Here is a 17,610-nt window from a genome sequence, read left to right on the forward strand (position 1 = left end):
TATATTGTACAATTAGAAAACTGTCACAAAATGAAAGTAGGAAGAATTAATTTCTAGTTGCAAAATATGTGGTGTTCTCTTTATTTTTAAATGACTCTTCCACATCTGGGATGGCATGAGGGTGAGTAAATGAGAGTCAGATAAATGTGAACAAACCTAAATCAAATTCACAGCTGGTTTAACTTAAATTGAAAGCATGTCAAATTAAAAGCAAAATCTTGGTAAAGGTTTAAAAATACCTTTGCCATATAGTAACCCAAAAAATTTACTAATTTTTCAAGATACTGGTTTAAAAAAACAGAAGATATACAATTGGAACCCGATTACTATCACGGTCAAGGTAACATGCTAAATGTATGCATTAAACACAAATTTAGATTTGAGATGTAATAAAGGTGAAAAAAAATAAAAATCTGCTACACAAAAAAGTCGTGATCATGTTAAAATTGAAAAACATACCTGATTTGAGGGCATAAATGGTAAAGCTGACATGACTACACAAACAAGTGGATTATTCATTCCTCAGGATATCAAAGTTCAAACAATGAGTGAAATTGGTATAGCTACATTTTGAAATAAGAGAACCAGAATCCCAAAAATAACTATTTCTTTCATACCATGAAAACAAAAGTGCTTTTTTCAATACTTGCATTGTTAGGGGTATTTCGATATACAATTGGCTTTGTAAAGTTGTGGACAATTCATATTTATATTGACATCATTCCTCGAATTAAGGTTTGATGCACAATGTTGAACTGGTTTAAGAAACAATTGAAATGACCACTCAAAGGAACAGATTTAACATTGCCCCACAACTGTAAGAGAAGAGTGTAAACTAATTAACATAATTTATTAGGTTGGTTAAATCGACACAAAAATAAAAGTGTTGATAAACATTAAAAACATTTACATAAATGTATATATCTACAAAATAAAACATTCATTTATATTATATTAGTGTAAATAAGACTGGCTTCTATTGCTTTAAACCACACTTAATGTGTTTGAAAATCCACAGGATTTTTAGAATTATATATAAAAAAGAAAATAAAGAGGAATTAAATATGCCTGCATTGTTTTTGCTATTGCATTGATTTGTGCATTATTTACAATGTAAAGTAAAACAGTATATCGGTATAAGATTTGAAGTATCATATCTTATAAAAACTCATCATCTGTTCTAAAATCATGTATGCTGTACTATTATCATGGGGTTTCTTGCTGTTCAGCTAGATGAGTTCTACCATTCTGGCTTGGTTTTTCAATGACACAGTATATTAATAATAGGCAAGGTTCAAGTTCCAAAAAATCTACCCATGACTCATAAGGCAGTTTATTGCCCATTTTAAAATCAAATTGCATTGTATGCATCTCTCTATAGTGATTGAGCATTAGTTTCCTATGACACTACATATTTAATTTCACAGGTCTACAATTAAAAGGAATACTACAAAGGCAAGGCAAAAACATTTGGTTAGAAATCTTCAGCATTTCCTGATTTGAACGATACATAAGAGATGACTAACACATGAGATTTTAAGATCTCAATATCTGGCAGCTTGTTCAAAGAAACTTCCAATTTCTCCACAATTGCCCAGTATATACAAACCCTTAATATAACCATTAAAGGAGGGGAGTCAACCTATTTAAATCTAGCTACATCCTGGTTTATAGCAAATAGCAATCAAAGGAAAGTCAAGAATGAGAGATCTAGGCCCAGTAGAGCTTTTGAACAATTGCATAACTAAAAAAAGTGAGGTTAGTCTACACTTCCCAGGATGCTTTCCTTTACAGTTGGGAGAGGGTAGTGACGTGCATGATGTCATGGAAAGAAGTGCAGAGGTGCTGGAAAAAGGTTTCAGCATTTGTTTCTGGACAGGACTTCCAAGTGGTACAGGATGCAACAATTCTAAATCAAGATGAGAAGCATTAGGAATATAATTAAAATGTTATTACTATCATAAAAAAAAAATAATAATTCAGCCTTTTCTGATAGCACTGTGTCCAAAAGGACAAACTATCCAAATGGTTAAATATACATTTAAATTAGGTAGACATTCTTAAAGGTGCAATATGTAAAATTTGTCATGCAATATTTGCCTATTTTTTGCCAATGTGTGAACTGCTTGTAATGTATCTTAACAAATGAGCTCTTCCCAGACGTCCTAGGTTGCCTATTAAAGCCTGTAGACTGATTTTCATGCGAAGGGAGCGGGTCGCTTTTGCCGGGAAAATCCAAAGGATGTGACGTTTATGCATGCTCCCGAGAGCCTTGCCTCAGACGGTAGCTTCTCTTATGCTATTCAATAGCGTCAACAAACTGCAACACTAGGTAATGTTATCTTTGAGATGGAATCCAGCAAACGTCCAGCTCCCAGCACAACACCGACTCCTACACAAAATCGGAAACATGATCGTGGGCGAGCAAAAACTAGAGTGAACATCGGCAGGGCATTTGATTTCTGGAGGGACCTGGAGTGGCATGATGCGGGTCTCCTCGATGGTTTGACTTTCAGCACACAACAGAATAACAGGCTGCATGACTATGATAAATTATTACAGCAAGAGTTAGATTAACATACAGGCACGAAGGGACTTCAACATTTCCAAATTGCACAAATAAAAAAATACATTTACATATTCGTCTCTGGCTTGCTTTTGCTTGCATGTCAATGATGCCGAGATCTACTTTTATATTTAATTTCATCACTGAGAAGGTTTATCTGCAAAATGAGTAGCACCAAACATCACAAGCAGCCTCAAGAATGGACATAGAGTAGCCATATTACACTTTTCCTTGAGCAGATTATTGCACTACAGATCGCTGAGTTTGTTCAAAGGGGAAAGCGAGAGATAGAAAAAGCGCACTCGTGTGCATGGTTGCCAGATTGCACAAAATAAGTATAACATTAGGCAGAACATTTCCAATTTTCACAAAATCTCAAACTGGGGGTGTTGCATCTCTTATCTGGCAACCCTGGGCATGTTAAACACTTGTGGAGATGCGTTAGGTCCCAATACAAGTTAACTGAAATATCCAATGAAAAATAAAAATGCTTTTACAATAAATGAGCTGTGGGCCACATTAAACCATTAGGAGGGCCTTATCTGGCCCGATGGCCATATATTGCCCATGTCTGCTGTAGAGTGTGTGCACGAGCACGAGCATCAGGTAGCTGGCTGCAGTTCACTTAATGGCCACAGGTGTCATTAATAACAAGGGCTTCTGAATCTTACATACTGCACCTTTAAATACAGCATACTCACAAATATGCACATTTATACAGTGGCCCCAAAACGTCAACCTAAATTGCATTTTTTTTTTTAAAAAGGCATAGTTCACTTAAAAATTTAAATTCTCTCATCATTTACTCACCCTCATGCCATCCCAGATGTGTATGACTTTCTTTTGTAGAGCACAAAGAGCTCTGTAGCAATAAAATGCAGTCCACTTCCTAGTGTAGGAAAGGATTTGTAGTTTGGTCTTTTCTGACTGGACCGATTGGATCGCTTCAGAAGACATGGATTAAACCACTGGATTCTGATGTATTTCTTTTATGCTGCATTTATGTGCTTTTTGGAGCTTCAAAGTTATGGTCACTATTCACTAGTATTATGTGGACCAACAGAGCTGAAATATTGTTTAAAAATCTTTGTTTGTGTCCTGCAGAAGAAAGTCTTACACATCTGTGATAGAATGAGGGTGAGTAAATGGTGAGAGAATTTTGATTTTTGGGTGAATTATTACTTTAAATAAAACATACTATGGCATGTTATTTTAACAATATATTTTTGAGGCATCAATATATTAAAACTAGCCGACTTTTAAATTAGAAGCCCAATTTGTGTGCTTTCCAATTCATTCAGTTGTTACCTATGTATAACAGTCTGGCGTGATAGAATTGGGAGAACACAAGGGGGCGATATACCATTTACTGAAGCACACACACAAACATGATGAACTGAAGCAGCACAGGAGAAAGTGTAAACGGAATGATTAGAGATGGTGATGCTTATTATGTAATTTCCCTGTACGTAGCTTTGAATAGGTCTTTCATTCAAGCTGTCTAACCACAAAATGGTATACTTGTAACTGAAAATACATTGTGCAGGCTATATGAAAGATACTTATACACAATATATCATCCAGCGATGGCTAGAGTAAATCATCTTTGTCCTTTGATAATAATTTGGGGTGAATTTAATGGAATACTCTTTGAGCTCTGTGACGCTGCAGATGAGTGTTGGTGGTGGTGTGCGTATATTTTGTAGAAAATCAATAATTGTTTCTAATTTTAGAAACTTTAGAAAGCCGTGTCATCTGTCAGATGTGTCTGGTGTGTGACCCCCCCCCTTAATTTACCCTGCTGCTCACACTTTATTAATGTTGTGTCGAGAAATATGTCTGAGGTGACAAAGACTATTGTGCAAAGAGCAACCCTATTTATATCTAAAAAAAAATATATATCGATGATCATCTGGAAAATCTTCTGATTATCATTGTGTGAAAAAGGCAGCAAACCCAAGCCTAATTTTTGGGGCTACTATATGTTCATTAATAAAAAGAACAAGAGAAACTAATATGGACAAACCTGTCATCACGGATACGGTAGAAAAACCCATATCCGTGGTGCACCATTGGTGCAACTGCTCCCAGCACGGTAGTGTAACCCACAAGACTAGTAGACAGCACAAAATTCCCTCCTCCACCACTGCAGACACAAAGAGGCAGAGAGAGACTGTGTCTCATTCACAAGTGGGGCTTGTATTATATTGCAAATCAACACATTATTGGGAGTGAATGCATATGGCAGAGTGTGGGCCAAACCTTTTAGCATAGAGTGGATCTGTGTACAGTTCAGGCACAGAAAGGCCCTGCTCCTTAGCAATAAGGTACATACCCAGGAGGTGTCTGTCAATGCCTGACATAGACAAAGACTATTAACATTTGTCACTGCCATATAAACCAATACACAGTCTAAGGCTGTTTTTCACAATTGATTCAATTGCTCATCTCAAATCAGAGTTTGATTTTCGATCAAACTGAATATCACTGTATATTGATCGATCAATCGATCAATCAATCGACCGACAGATCGCTAGTAGCTTAAAGCAGAGACTATTTAGCAGAGACTGGCCACTTCTAATAAAATAGGAGAAATTGGTATGCCCAACGGCCGCCAACAGTCTGCGGATATAGAAAGGAAGTCCCGCCTTACAGGTAAAAGAGCCAATAACATTTTAGATACAGACACTGCCTGTCAATCAACTTGAGAACACACATGCACATTAGCTATACAAGCCAAGAAAACTGTGTTTTTTGCTTAATATGAGGTCAAGAAGCACAATTTAAGATGCCAGTGTTGTAAGATTTTACTGCTGATCTGAAATATGTGCTTTGATTGTAATCTTAACCAAACCGTTTTGGAGATTTTGGTCTATCAACGTTCAAGAAAATAAAAGCTGCATTGACATGACTGGAAATAGCCTCCTTAGAGCATTCCAAACATGGCCGACAGTGAACTGACTTGCAAGAAAGATTTCGATTAAAGGCATTGTGTGGGTTTGCATATGAATTTTTGACAGTTGGAATCTGAATTATTGAGCATTATGTTAGTTCATTTGAACATTCTGTCAATGTAAGATAAGATTTGTCTGATTTTTCAAGTCTGGTCAGTAAGAAAAGACAGCACACTATTCCATAACAGTCTGAAGGACTATGCCGATGGATGTAGCTTGAAAGATCTAGGAGGAGTTAGTGTTAAAGATTTTGGTCTTGGTTTAGGGGTTTTTAAAAAAAAAATGAATATAAATGAATATTGGTTTCATCAAGCCAACATAAATTTTACAGGGGGAGCGTGCAAATATGCAAATGAAAGAGCAAAAGTTAACTTCATTCACACACACTGTGAATCTGACTGTAGATCACATCAACCCTACCGCAGACCACCTTTTAAAGTGAACCTGATTTCAGAAAAACACTTTCACACTAACCAGCGAACTGGGTCAGCACCAAAAGCTCTAGTTTGAAAGCGCCCTCAATATTAACACAATCACACACAAACCTTTTCCATTTTGTGCCTCTAACATCAATTTATTATGCTTGTTGAAGGCTGCAATTAGAGCTCGTCTTTTCTCTTCCATCTGAAAAGATAACAGTGTGATCAATAACTGTAAAAACAGTCTGGATGCTCTACCGTAACTTTCTCTGATTTGCTTAACTCTTTCCCCGCCAGCGTTTTTAAAAAAAGTTGCCAGCCACCGCCAGGGTTTTTGACGATTTTCGCTAAACTTCAATGGCCCGCAGAATATTTTCGATTTTATTTTATCTTCATTTGTTCTTTTTTTATTGCCACTTGAACAGAGGTAGGTTTTGTCAAAAACAACATTTCGGACAAAAAGCTGAGAAAAAGGCATTTTTATCAAACAAGTGCTTTAGTATTAGTATGGTGTTCCACTTCACGTTTGAGACGATCGCAGTCTGTTTCTTTGATCAAAGAGTTGCGTACTCTTTCAAAACATGCGCGTGGGTCTTCCTTACCGTATACCACCTAAAACACGGATACCCGGAAAATTCCGTGTTTGGCGGGGAAGCGTTTTTTCATAAAACCCGGAAAATTCCGTGTTTGGCGGGGAAAGAGTTAATGATGTGCATAAATCATCTACATATGAAAGAACTAGTGACTCCACATCCCACACATTTAAAGTCTTCTGATGGTGGCGGTTTAGAGTGAGTGTAGTTTTACATCCACTGGTACATTGCCTAATCACTTGACATTTACTGGTTAGGTGTGGAGTGGGTGCACCGCAAAAAATAATTTTCTTAATTAGTGTTTTTGTCGTGATTTCTAGTAAAAATATCTTAACATTGTTAAGACAAGATCAATTTACTTGAAAAGCAAAGATATTAAGTCTTGTTTTGAGAAATCTGACAAAATTGAGTAAACTTTATGCTTCAAACAAGAAACCAAAATTTTGTTCGATTTCTCTGAAAACAAGACTGAATATCGTAAGCCTCTTTGCTTGTCAAGTAAATTCATCTTGTTTTAAATGTTGATTTAGATGGACAGACAGAGGACTCACAGTGGCTGCAGGGTTGAGCATCGTTCTGCACCAGTGCTGGGCCTCCACAGTGCAAGGCCTCATGGTCTCTGTCCGTCCATGGAAGAATCTCCGTGTGGTGGCTGTCTCGTAGCAACTACCAGGTCTGTAAATGAGGAGGAGAGAGATGTCTGAATAAACAAGGGCTGAAGTGTTTTGATTTTTCTATAATGCAATTATGTTACAAGACACTTACTTTCCATGTAGTCTGTAGTAAGTTAGTTGCAAAGCAAGCTGTACAAATGTGTCTGGGTGAAGCTTCCTCTTCTTAATGGCTGCTTTTCCAAAAGAGGTGAAGGCATAGCAGACAACCTGCAGGTCCTGAGACTGTAGATATGGGATAGTTAAAGGGATTGATCTGATATTTAATATTTAAACTCTTGTTTTATTACAAATTATAACACAAATATAATAATCAGAATAATAATAATAGTTCAGCATTATATTATAATAATCAACCTGACCTGCCCCACAGTAATAATTCAGTATTATCCCATGTTTAGCTGGGGTTTAAAAAAAAGGTCAGTGAAATAGCTTTGCACAGTAAAAACATTTGAAGGTAAATAATGCTTTTTATTACTATGCATCATTGTGTAGAAAATATAAATATAAAGTGCATATCAATGAAAATTATTGAATTTCATTGTCCCTTGTGTTTATTTAATGAAAAACGAATTATTAGATTTTTATTTAATGCCTTTAAAATATTTTATCTACTTGGCTATAATGGCTGTTTGGATGAAATGGTTTCTCTGATTAAAAAAAAAAAAAAAAAAAAAAATTTTAGAGCAAATACATAATTATCGAGATATATATTGAATATCGTCAATAGGCTGAAAAATATGGGGCCTGGGTAGCTCAGCAGGTAAAGAGGCTGACTACCACCCTTGGAGACCACGAGTTGGAGTGACTCCAGCCAGGTCTCCTAAGCAACCAAACAGTTGCTAGGGAAGGTAGAGTCACATGGGGTAACCTCCTCGTGGTCGCTATAAAGTGGTAAGCTCTTGGTGGGGCGCATGTTGAATTGTGCGTGTATTGCGTGAAGCCTCCACACGCACTATGTCTCCACGGTAACACTCCATGTTATAAGATGTGGGGATTGATGTTCTCAGACACAGAGGCAACTGAGATTCGTCCTCCGCCACACGGACTGAGGCGAGTCACTATGCCACCATGAGGACTTAGAGTACATTGGGAACTGGGCATTCCAAATTGAGGAGAGAATATATATATATATATATATATATATATATATATATATATATATATATATATATGTATTTATTTGTTTTGTTTTTCTTTTTAATTGGCTGAAAAATATCGTAATATAAGACATATCACCCAGCCCTAATTCAAGTAAATGTTTTCAAGTCCAACAATAGTCTGCTTAACACACAAACAATTATACTTTTTAAACATACATCAGATATAATCTTATGCATAAATACACATGAATTCAAGGGGTTTGCATAATTTTTTTTTCTGTAACTGTAGCTCAATATAAAAATAAGTGAAGTCAAAGGATGGGCCCAACCATAACATAAAAACAAACATGTTTGTGTATGTGAGTTACTTACACTTTTATTGTACTGTTCTTTAGCCAGCGCGATGTCTTTCCTGACCCTTTCATCCACAGTGAATATCAATTCCTCTGGCACAGGCATATCACGCACAACCTTTGAACCCTGAGAGCCATATAATATATTAACACACACATAAACCCAAAAATATAAGGATATTGTAAATACAAATACACATTAACAAAGCATGGTCTTACCTTCCACACCCCACCACTGGCCTTTAGCTTTTGATCTATGTAGTAGCCATGAGACACCAAAACCATGGCATCATATGGGGCATGCTAAAACAAACACAAATATCCACAAACATCATTCAAATAAATAATTTACCCTTCTAAATCGAAGCTAGACAATATTTTGGCTTAATGTGCACATAGTTTTTATGACATAAATGCATAAAAATTGACAAACAACAACTGTTGTAATAATAATGAACTAATTCATAACTGTACTTACATCACAGTTTGAACCGAAGGTTCCATCTGAAAAGGCAAGCAAATTGTAGGATTTATCACCCCAGCGGATAGTGGCGTTACCAGTCAATGCCAACTGGGTTAACTGTCATACAGTATAAGTGAGAGAGAGAGAAAGTGAACTTTGTACAAATTACAGGTCAAAGAAATAAAAATAAGCTTAGTTAAAGCAGGTCAGGGTATTTCATGAGGACGTTGAATCTAAGTGGTTTTCGAAATATTTGTACTGACTACAGTTAGTTATAATAAATGTCCTCACATGTGTAACATGAAACATTTGTGTTTGTTAGGGAGCTCCTAATAATTAAAAAAGTGTGTTGCTCAACCTTTGAGTAGTTTTCAGGTGTGGAATAGGATTTGTCATCGTCCAGGGAGAGTACAAATAGAGAACTTTGAATCATCTCCAATATGGTCTTATTCACAGGATCAATGGAGATCAGATATTCTCGTGCCTAATGAGAGAAAGAGAGATGAAAGAATCCAATATTAATTCAGTAAACATTAATTAGTGAATGTGTTGTAAAAATCTTGTTGTGAAATGTTTTTTTTTTTCACAGGTTTTCATTAATATAGGTCATTGTCCAACATCAGGTGGAGTTAATTTGTTTACTGCACTGTGATTGGTTGTGGAGCTTCAGCGGGCACTTACCTTGGCCCAACGGGTCCTTTCCTCAGTGGTCAGAGCACCCACTCCATCCCCCACGGGTTCTTCTTTACAGCATTCTTTAATGTAAGTGAGTTGCCTAAAAAAACCCATTAACTCTTCAACACAAGCAAATAAATTCCACAAAGTTCTTTCAATGCTGATGACATCATACCTCAACAGCTCTGGAGGAGTGAGGATACGGCCATCACAGAGTCCATCAAATGTGAATACCCTCCCATGACACATCACCACTATGTGAGAAGGACAGGGTCCCTCACTCTCTAGAACACAGAGACCGTATATACAATTACACATAAACACATGAATATGTGCATACATGCATGCAAGTAAACACACAAAAATAGAGCATGCATATATCTGGTGAGAGGGCTTAACCTGTTTTGAAGAAGTTGAGTATGGTGTCTTTAGTAACACCAGGCACTTTACAGGTGCAGAAGAGCATGCGGAACTGATCCATGTCAAAGGGCATATTTCCTGCTTTATGAACAACCAGCCTTTCCCTAATCAACAATATTAGCAAACATATAACCAGAATAAAATGACAGTCCACAATAAAATGACGGTCAATCAGAAGAAAAAACAATTAATAACGGAGTAGGGATATTATAAAACAGATTTTCAGATTAGATGAGCTGTGTTATATAAATGCACACCTGTGACCACCTATTCAGTCTTTATTAGATACTTGGCAACCGCAAAAAGCCTACAATTTAACTGTATCAGGGCTGCACGATTATGACAAAAATCATAAATGTCATTTATTTCCCTTGATATAGTAATTGTGATTATTTTGATTAATAGAATTTACATTAAAATACTAATTTTGAGTGTATACCATATTGTTTATGAAGGACACACATAAAAAAAGTGGAGAACTGTGATTTCAGAATTACTTTATTTGCATGAAAAACAAAAGTGTTATTCAAATTTTAAACAGAATGTGAGCAATGCAATAATACTTAGAATACTCAGTTGTTGTTACTTATTTGACGATAAATTAATTCAATCGCCTCTGACCTTTTCCACTATAAATCTTTTTTTTCTTATAGGAAAAATAACCTAATTATGTATCCCTTTCTCACCCACACTTATCATATCACTTCTGAAGACATAGATTTAACCACGGGAGTTATATGGATTACTTTTAAGCTGCCTTAATGTTGTTTTTGGACCTTCAAAGTTTTGGTCATCATTCACTTGCATAGTATGGACCTACAGAGCTGAAATATTCTTCTAAAAAACTTTGCTTGTATAAAGCAGAAAAAAAGAAAGTCATACACATCTGGGAAGGCATGAGGGTGAGTAAATGATCAGAGAATTTTCATTTCTGGGTGAGCTATCCCTTTAATAAAACATTCTGAGTTAGGTCAACAGGAGTAGACCTAAATGAAGAGAAGTCATTGACTCTTGTCACGATTATTTAATTGTGGCAGCTGTAATTGTAATCTTGATATTTTTATTTTATTATTGTACAGCCCCCCTACACCAAATCCAACCAAAAACCAAAGCAATGCAATTAAACATTAAAAAAACGAAACACTTAACACTGCAGTTTATCTCCATTATAGGTCTATATATTATTGCCATGCATGTAAATCATGGACGCACCCTGCAGACAGGTACTCTGGCAATTCTTTTGTTTACATAATAATTTGCTTACGTGCGGATAAGCTCCCAGTACTGGAGGGTGATCCACAAAATCATGCTGGCCCTCTCCAGCTGGGTGCCCTCACATGCAGGCCAGCAGTGCTCCAGGTAGGCAGTAGGTCCCCCAAAATTCACATTCAGCTGAGAGGGGATGCGCAACTCTAGATATGCTGAATCTAGCCACCAATCCTCAAGCTGAACAAGAACCAATCATAGGTTTAGATAAAGGTCACAAACTACACACATAAAAAGGCATGTATTGTAATAAGTTTGATTTTACTATTACCCAGTTGCGCCTGAATTTGGCTCTTTGTAGAAGTTTCTGGTGGAGCTGTTGCCCGATGCCTTCCTCAAAGCGCTTCACGATTGCCTCTGTGGCTCGAAACTCCTCCTCAGTTGCAAAAGGCCTTACTGGAGAAAACTAATTCAAATCAATACCCCAAAAGGCTTTCTCATCATATAACAATCTCCTAATATATCTCACAATGTCAGCAGGGCTACATAAATATCAGGCACCATAATGATCATAACATATTAACTTCAAGTTCCTTTTGACCCTGATCTCTGGAGAACATTCTCATGAGAGTCCCATTTGCTGTATCTAAGGTTAGGGTTAGGTTTTGGGGTAGGATTTCTATGAGACTCCAGATATAGTTAGTAATCGACACTAAATATAGTGTATGAATATCATATGCAATTCTCATGAGACTTTTCCCAGCAGAGGGTTCCCTTCTAGACAGGACCAATTTCCATGACAATTCCAGTCATGTGATTGCTGCATCGGCCATCAGTTAAAAAAATAAAAACTTTCTTTTGTAGAAATTGCACTCACAAGGAGCCATTTCTAGCATAACCTTTCTATTCAATATAGAAATGTCCCTGATCATTTTTTTAGAATTGTGTCCATTTCTGACATGTCCAGATCTGGAAAGTACAGTTTTAAAATTCCATTATATTTGCAGGTTTTCCATGACTGTGGGAACTCTGTAGCTTTATTTCCATTTCCATGCAAAATATATGAAGCCCCACAGTCCAGTATGTAGGTTACATAACTACACGGGTAATGATCACCTCTCACCTGCATCCAGGTATTTGCTCAGTGTGCCCTGTAGAGAGGGCACAGGTAGAGGAGGAAGGCTGCTCTGATACTGAAACGTCCGCTCAGCAGTGGACTCAAAGATCTGATTATCCATTATTTCAGCTGCACATAACATCAACAAAAGTTAAAAGCAGCGCACCCACTCAATGCAATTTTTAAAATCACTTGCGCAAAATATGTTAGTTTACTCAACCTAGTTGAGACGCGCACTTGACCCAGTGAATTTTAATTAATATGTAATGCAGCTGAATCAACAATCGTTTCAGCAGGATATAAATAAAAAAATATATGAAATATAATGACAAATATAGGTCATGAACTCGCTTAGATGTAAACAGAAACATGAATGATATTAGTGACTTGATTTACCTCAACAAGTCGCGTCAGTAGAATAATAATCCTAAACCACGGTTATGTAATTGCACGGTTTTTGATATGTTTGCAACTTCGGTGTGTACGTTCAACGCCAGATCGGGAATCGTTTCCGTTACTTTTGCCCCAATTCTAGACCATGAAGTCAAAAACAACAACGACAACTCAAACAACCTGGCAACCAACTAAAACATATTTCAAAATACAAGTTCTGTAGAAACGTGACGGGAAATGGTACATAGCCATTGAGTTTCAATTTAATTCAACAAACATGTAGGTCCACCTGATTGAACAAAAATAGCTTTAAGTAAATAAATACTGCTGGTCCTCTATAAGTAGCTTTATAGTGTATGTTTAATTTCTACATTGAAAGTGAAAATATCTACACATTTAAAAATAATTTTAAGATTTACACAATTGTTTTAATAAAATAAAATAAATATATTTTAAGTTTTATTAACATAATTTAGTTTCAATTTGAAGGATTTTTAATGAAAATGTTTAAATCTAACCTTTTTTTTTGGCATATTACTTTAATTATATTTGTATAAATAAGCACACTATATATATATAAAAAACTGGTTTAGAGTGGAAATCAAGCCAACCATTTGCTTGATAAAATAATTAAATTAATTTAACAGATACTAAAATAATTTGATCTCTTGCAAATAAAGAACATAAAGTGTCTAAACCAGGGTTCGTTAACCTTTTTCAGCCCAAGGACCCCTTAATGTGGAGAGGGGGAAGGGACCCCCTCCACATATTTTATATAATTGACAGTTGCATATTCTGTCTTGTACTTGAACATTTTAATGTGGGTGGGACTATGAACATTTAGCATAACTTTAGCTTTAGAACTTTAATTATGAATCTTAATATGCCATTTTGGTTTAATTTCTCAAACATTAGTAAAGAGATCAAAATTAGTGGACCCGCTACAATTCGACTGCAGTTAAAGATCCCTGCTCTGTAGTCTAGAGTTATTTCATGCTTTTTTGGCAACGCTGTGAAAGTCCTGGCCTGGCCTTTGCAAGACATCAACATCTTGCATTCAGCATACAAAGGGGTGTTGTGATGACTATGCTTCAGTGAGCACACTGAGAGGACAAAGGAGGTCTTTGTGTGTATGTCCGGTGCACAATTGCTGGTTTTCAAGTTTGATATTTTAGCTTAATACTAATAAAGCAATACATAAAAAAAAAAAAATTCCCACAGAATGTAACATTTTATTTGGATATGAAAACTAAAGAGGACAACCATGATATTTGACCATCAGATTTATTCAGTAGTTCACTCTTTAAATTACAACCTATGTAAAACAAAAACAGTAATACATGCTGAGATCTTTAGGTCTCACCTGACTGGCAATGTCTAGTTATCAGGTGGTATCATCAATAAACTATTATTAGTCATTTTCTAATCTTTTTATCTATATTACAGTGCGACAAAGTATATATATAAAAAATGTAAATGTTTGTTTTATCAATGGGAGAAAATTATAATACAAGCTTTCTTCTTTCTCATTGTGAAAATATATATCTTATTGAAACTAAGGCGTTTTCCCAATCACATTCCATACTTTTCAATGGTGTCCTTGGCCAGGGAAATATAAGCATTCATGGCATCCTCATTTGACATACCTGTTAGAGAGAAAAGTGAAACTAGAAGGATCACAAACCGGGTTCAAAGAGTATGGATGTATTAAATGAATTTACACAATAAATCTCAACTGTTCATAGATGCGGAAACTGGGCAGACAGGCTTCTCTCGAAACAATTCTGATTTCAGTGGACAAGCTTCCTTTAAACTATTTGCATACCACAAACCAGTGGACATTTTGCCCATTGCACAACATCTTTAAGCCTTATTCTGGCTCTTAAATACTACTAGTGTTTGATAAAGTAGAACATAAAACAAGCTACATTCATAATGGTTATATATATATATATATATATATACACACATACACACACACACACACACACACACACACACACACACACACACACACACATTCAGTCCAGTGTAATGATTTGTTTGCTTTACCTTAAATTCCATGCCTCCCATTTGGCTTTCCCTTTTAAATCCAGCATTCCAGGTTTATCTGCACAAAACAGAACATACCCATTTTGCAACTATTAGATCCAAGTATCTAGCTCAAATAAAAGTATAGGCTTCAATAAATGTAATAATGTTTCTACAACATTTACCAATATTAATGTCCCCAACAATAGCTTGTTTGTAGAGGCCATACAAATCAAGCAGCTCCTGGTCTGTTGGTCTGGTCTTCACTTTCTTTACGTTCTCAGCATATTGCTTAAATTCTGCCTAGGGGAAAATTTTTAGAGCTTTTTGACATTATCTCTGTTTTATTAGTCATAAAAACTGCTTTTAACTAAACTACTTCGATATAAAAGCTAAGAGTATACATTAACATAGGCATAAGACTATTTTTATTTTAAATTCACGGATATACATCGTGGGTTCTAACTTTTTTTAACGCAAAAATGCGATGGTCAAAATGACGTAATTCATTCACAAACGCACACTAAAAAGTCGCAGATGAACACATTAAGCGCTCGATACAGGATGCGCAATATGCACCTGTGCATACGAGGAGAATAATATTAGCTTTTGCGCATGCAGCAGAATATAATACGGCACTACAATAATAAAGCTCGTAATCTTTACTTATATATTCAGCTGCCTGCCTATAGAAAGGTCTAGTAAAGGCGTGTAATAAACTTAAGATAAGGGACAAGAACTCAAAACGAAATCGGTAAATACCTGCAAAGTCATTTTAGGCGAGTATTGATCCGCTGGTCGCGTCCTTCAGAATGTAGATCTACTGATGGCATCGTGCAGACAGTGCGTTGCAGCAGAAGTGAGCGCTGATTGGCTGATGGATCAGCCAATACGTCCGAGGGATAATTATTAAGCTTATTTTGTCTATGGTAAAAACCTTAATTCCAACAGAGCAGCTTTACGTAATATGAGAACCAGAGTTCACGAAAAAGGCATGCAAATATTATTATTAAAACTACTACTACTACTACTAATAAATAAATAAATACATTAGCTAATTGGCAAGTGTCCACTTTTTTCAGGTTCATTTTGCGTGGGAAGATAAAATTATAAACAACTGATAAAGGGTAAATAAAAAAAATAATCACATAGATCTAATTTAAAAAAAAAGGGAAACACGATTAGTCAATTAATGGACAATAGTTTTATTCTCTTTCTTTTTAAGGGGCCATTCTCACAGAACGTTCTCGTCCTTGATCTGAAAAAAAAAAAGCTTGACGCAGCCAGAGGCTTTTTAGCAGAGATGGTCCAGAAATTGGAACGCCCAATCAAAAGCTCTCGCGCCCAACGGTCAACGGATGTAGAAAAGCAGTCCCGCCTTACATTATTTTTCTTTGATCTTTTACTATTTGTTGATGCTCTACCCTTCAGTCCAGTTGGTGGCGGTAATGCGCCAATGTTGGTTTGCAAACCGCCAATAAACCATAGAAGAAAAGAACCTTTAAAAACAATATGACTGCGCACAGTGACAATCGCACATGCGGTGGAAATTAAGCCTTAAAACTGTTTAAATTATTTGATTTGAAGCATTTTTGATAGATTGAAGGCTGATAAATAGAAAGGTATGTCTAACTGTTATGAATGATACCTTCTAAAATTATGTTGCATGCTTCGTGAGTTAAACTTTAATGGTCGGTTTTACCTGATGTGCAGGCTCAGGTCCTCATGTCTACCCCAGCGAAAGTAATATCGAAGAAGGGAAAAAAGAAGCCGGTACCAGTGAAAACATCTCTAAATAATCCATACAGTCTTCAGTGGAGCCCACTGGAAAACGAACACGTGGATTTCATACTCAAAACACTAAAAGACAAAATAACTGATGTTGGCCTACAGAAAAAACGCGTGAAAAAGTTTCGCGAGTGGGGAAGAAGCACTAGAAAAAGGGCATCTAAGTGTTCTGAGGAGGGCAACAAACCAGTTGCTGAATCAGCAGAGAGTACACAGAAGCCCACTGAACCGTGCTGGACCAATTCAGCATTGAGGAAACAGCTGGCCATCGGCATCAACGAGGTCACAAAGGGTTTGGAGAGGAATGAATTGAGTTTGGTGCTCGTGTGTAATTCGGTCATGCCATCACACATGACGTGCCATTTAATCCCGTTGAGTAAAACGAGGTCAGTGCCCGCATGTCAGGTGCGGCGTCTGAGTGCGCATCTCTCGGGCTTGTTGGGACTCAAGTGCGTCCTGGCGCTGGGATTCAAACGCGATGCGGCGGAGTTCGCAGATGTCGTCAGTGCCATCACGCCCGTGGTTCCGCCGCTCAACGTGGCTTGGGTTCCGACGGATTCATCACCTATTACCACCGAAGTGGAAGGATGCGGCTCAGAAAAACACACAGATTCAGCAAAGGCGAAAAAGAGGAAATTGGAAGAGATTTCAGGTGAAGCCAGCGAGGCTCTTATCCTACAGCCTCTAAAAGTAAAGAAAATCATCCCTAATCCCAACAAGATAAGAAAACAGAAAAAGAAAGAAAAGAAAAAGTGACGAAGCACAATTTCCTTGTAATTGTGCGTTTACACTGATTGCATCTCGAATTGTGCTGTGCCATGGGAAGTGTTTAGTGTTATATTTTCTTATATACGATTT

At 36.6% G+C, this 17,610-nt stretch overlaps 2 protein-coding genes and 1 pseudogene across 4 annotated transcripts; 1 reads left to right on the forward strand and 2 right to left on the reverse strand.

Moving 5' to 3' along the window:
• Positions 1-65: 65 nt before the first annotated feature.
• On the reverse strand, positions 66-13,112 carry crot (carnitine O-octanoyltransferase). 3 transcript variants are annotated; one of them, XM_052144826.1, is made up of 17 exons: positions 12,937-13,112; positions 12,547-12,669; positions 11,755-11,879; positions 11,482-11,663; positions 10,197-10,321; positions 9,973-10,081; positions 9,804-9,897; positions 9,481-9,606; positions 9,138-9,239; positions 8,879-8,962; positions 8,679-8,786; positions 7,298-7,428; positions 7,084-7,207; positions 6,066-6,144; positions 4,829-4,922; positions 4,593-4,712; positions 66-1,909 (listed from the first exon to the last, which is right to left on the reverse strand). In XM_052144826.1, the coding sequence occupies exons 2-17, from the start codon at positions 12,659-12,661 to the stop codon at positions 1,789-1,791; spliced, it is 1,839 nt and encodes a 612-aa protein (XP_052000786.1). In that variant the 5' UTR covers positions 12,662-12,669; positions 12,937-13,112; the 3' UTR covers positions 66-1,788. The 3 variants fall into 3 exon arrangements, with proteins under 3 accessions (XP_052000786.1, XP_052000787.1, XP_052000788.1); XM_052144827.1 differs by lacking the exon at positions 12,937-13,112 and having other exon boundaries at positions 11,755-11,889; positions 12,547-12,644; XM_052144828.1 differs by lacking the exon at positions 12,937-13,112 and having other exon boundaries at positions 11,755-11,875; positions 12,547-12,558.
• A 1,071-nt stretch (positions 13,113-14,183) lies between these two features.
• LOC127656330 (acyl-CoA-binding protein-like) lies at positions 14,184-15,828 on the reverse strand (annotated as a pseudogene).
• A 624-nt stretch (positions 15,829-16,452) lies between these two features.
• rpp38 (ribonuclease P/MRP 38 subunit) lies at positions 16,453-17,520 on the forward strand. The gene is made up of 2 exons (XM_052144346.1): positions 16,453-16,586; positions 16,678-17,520. The coding sequence occupies exon 2, from the start codon at positions 16,690-16,692 to the stop codon at positions 17,506-17,508; it is 819 nt and encodes a 272-aa protein (XP_052000306.1). The 5' UTR covers positions 16,453-16,586; positions 16,678-16,689; the 3' UTR covers positions 17,509-17,520.
• The last annotated feature ends 90 nt before the right edge of the window (positions 17,521-17,610 follow it).

Source organism: Xyrauchen texanus, chromosome 15 (assembly GCF_025860055.1).
Source record: "Xyrauchen texanus isolate HMW12.3.18 chromosome 15, RBS_HiC_50CHRs, whole genome shotgun sequence".
NCBI lineage: Eukaryota > Metazoa > Chordata > Actinopteri > Cypriniformes > Catostomidae > Xyrauchen > Xyrauchen texanus.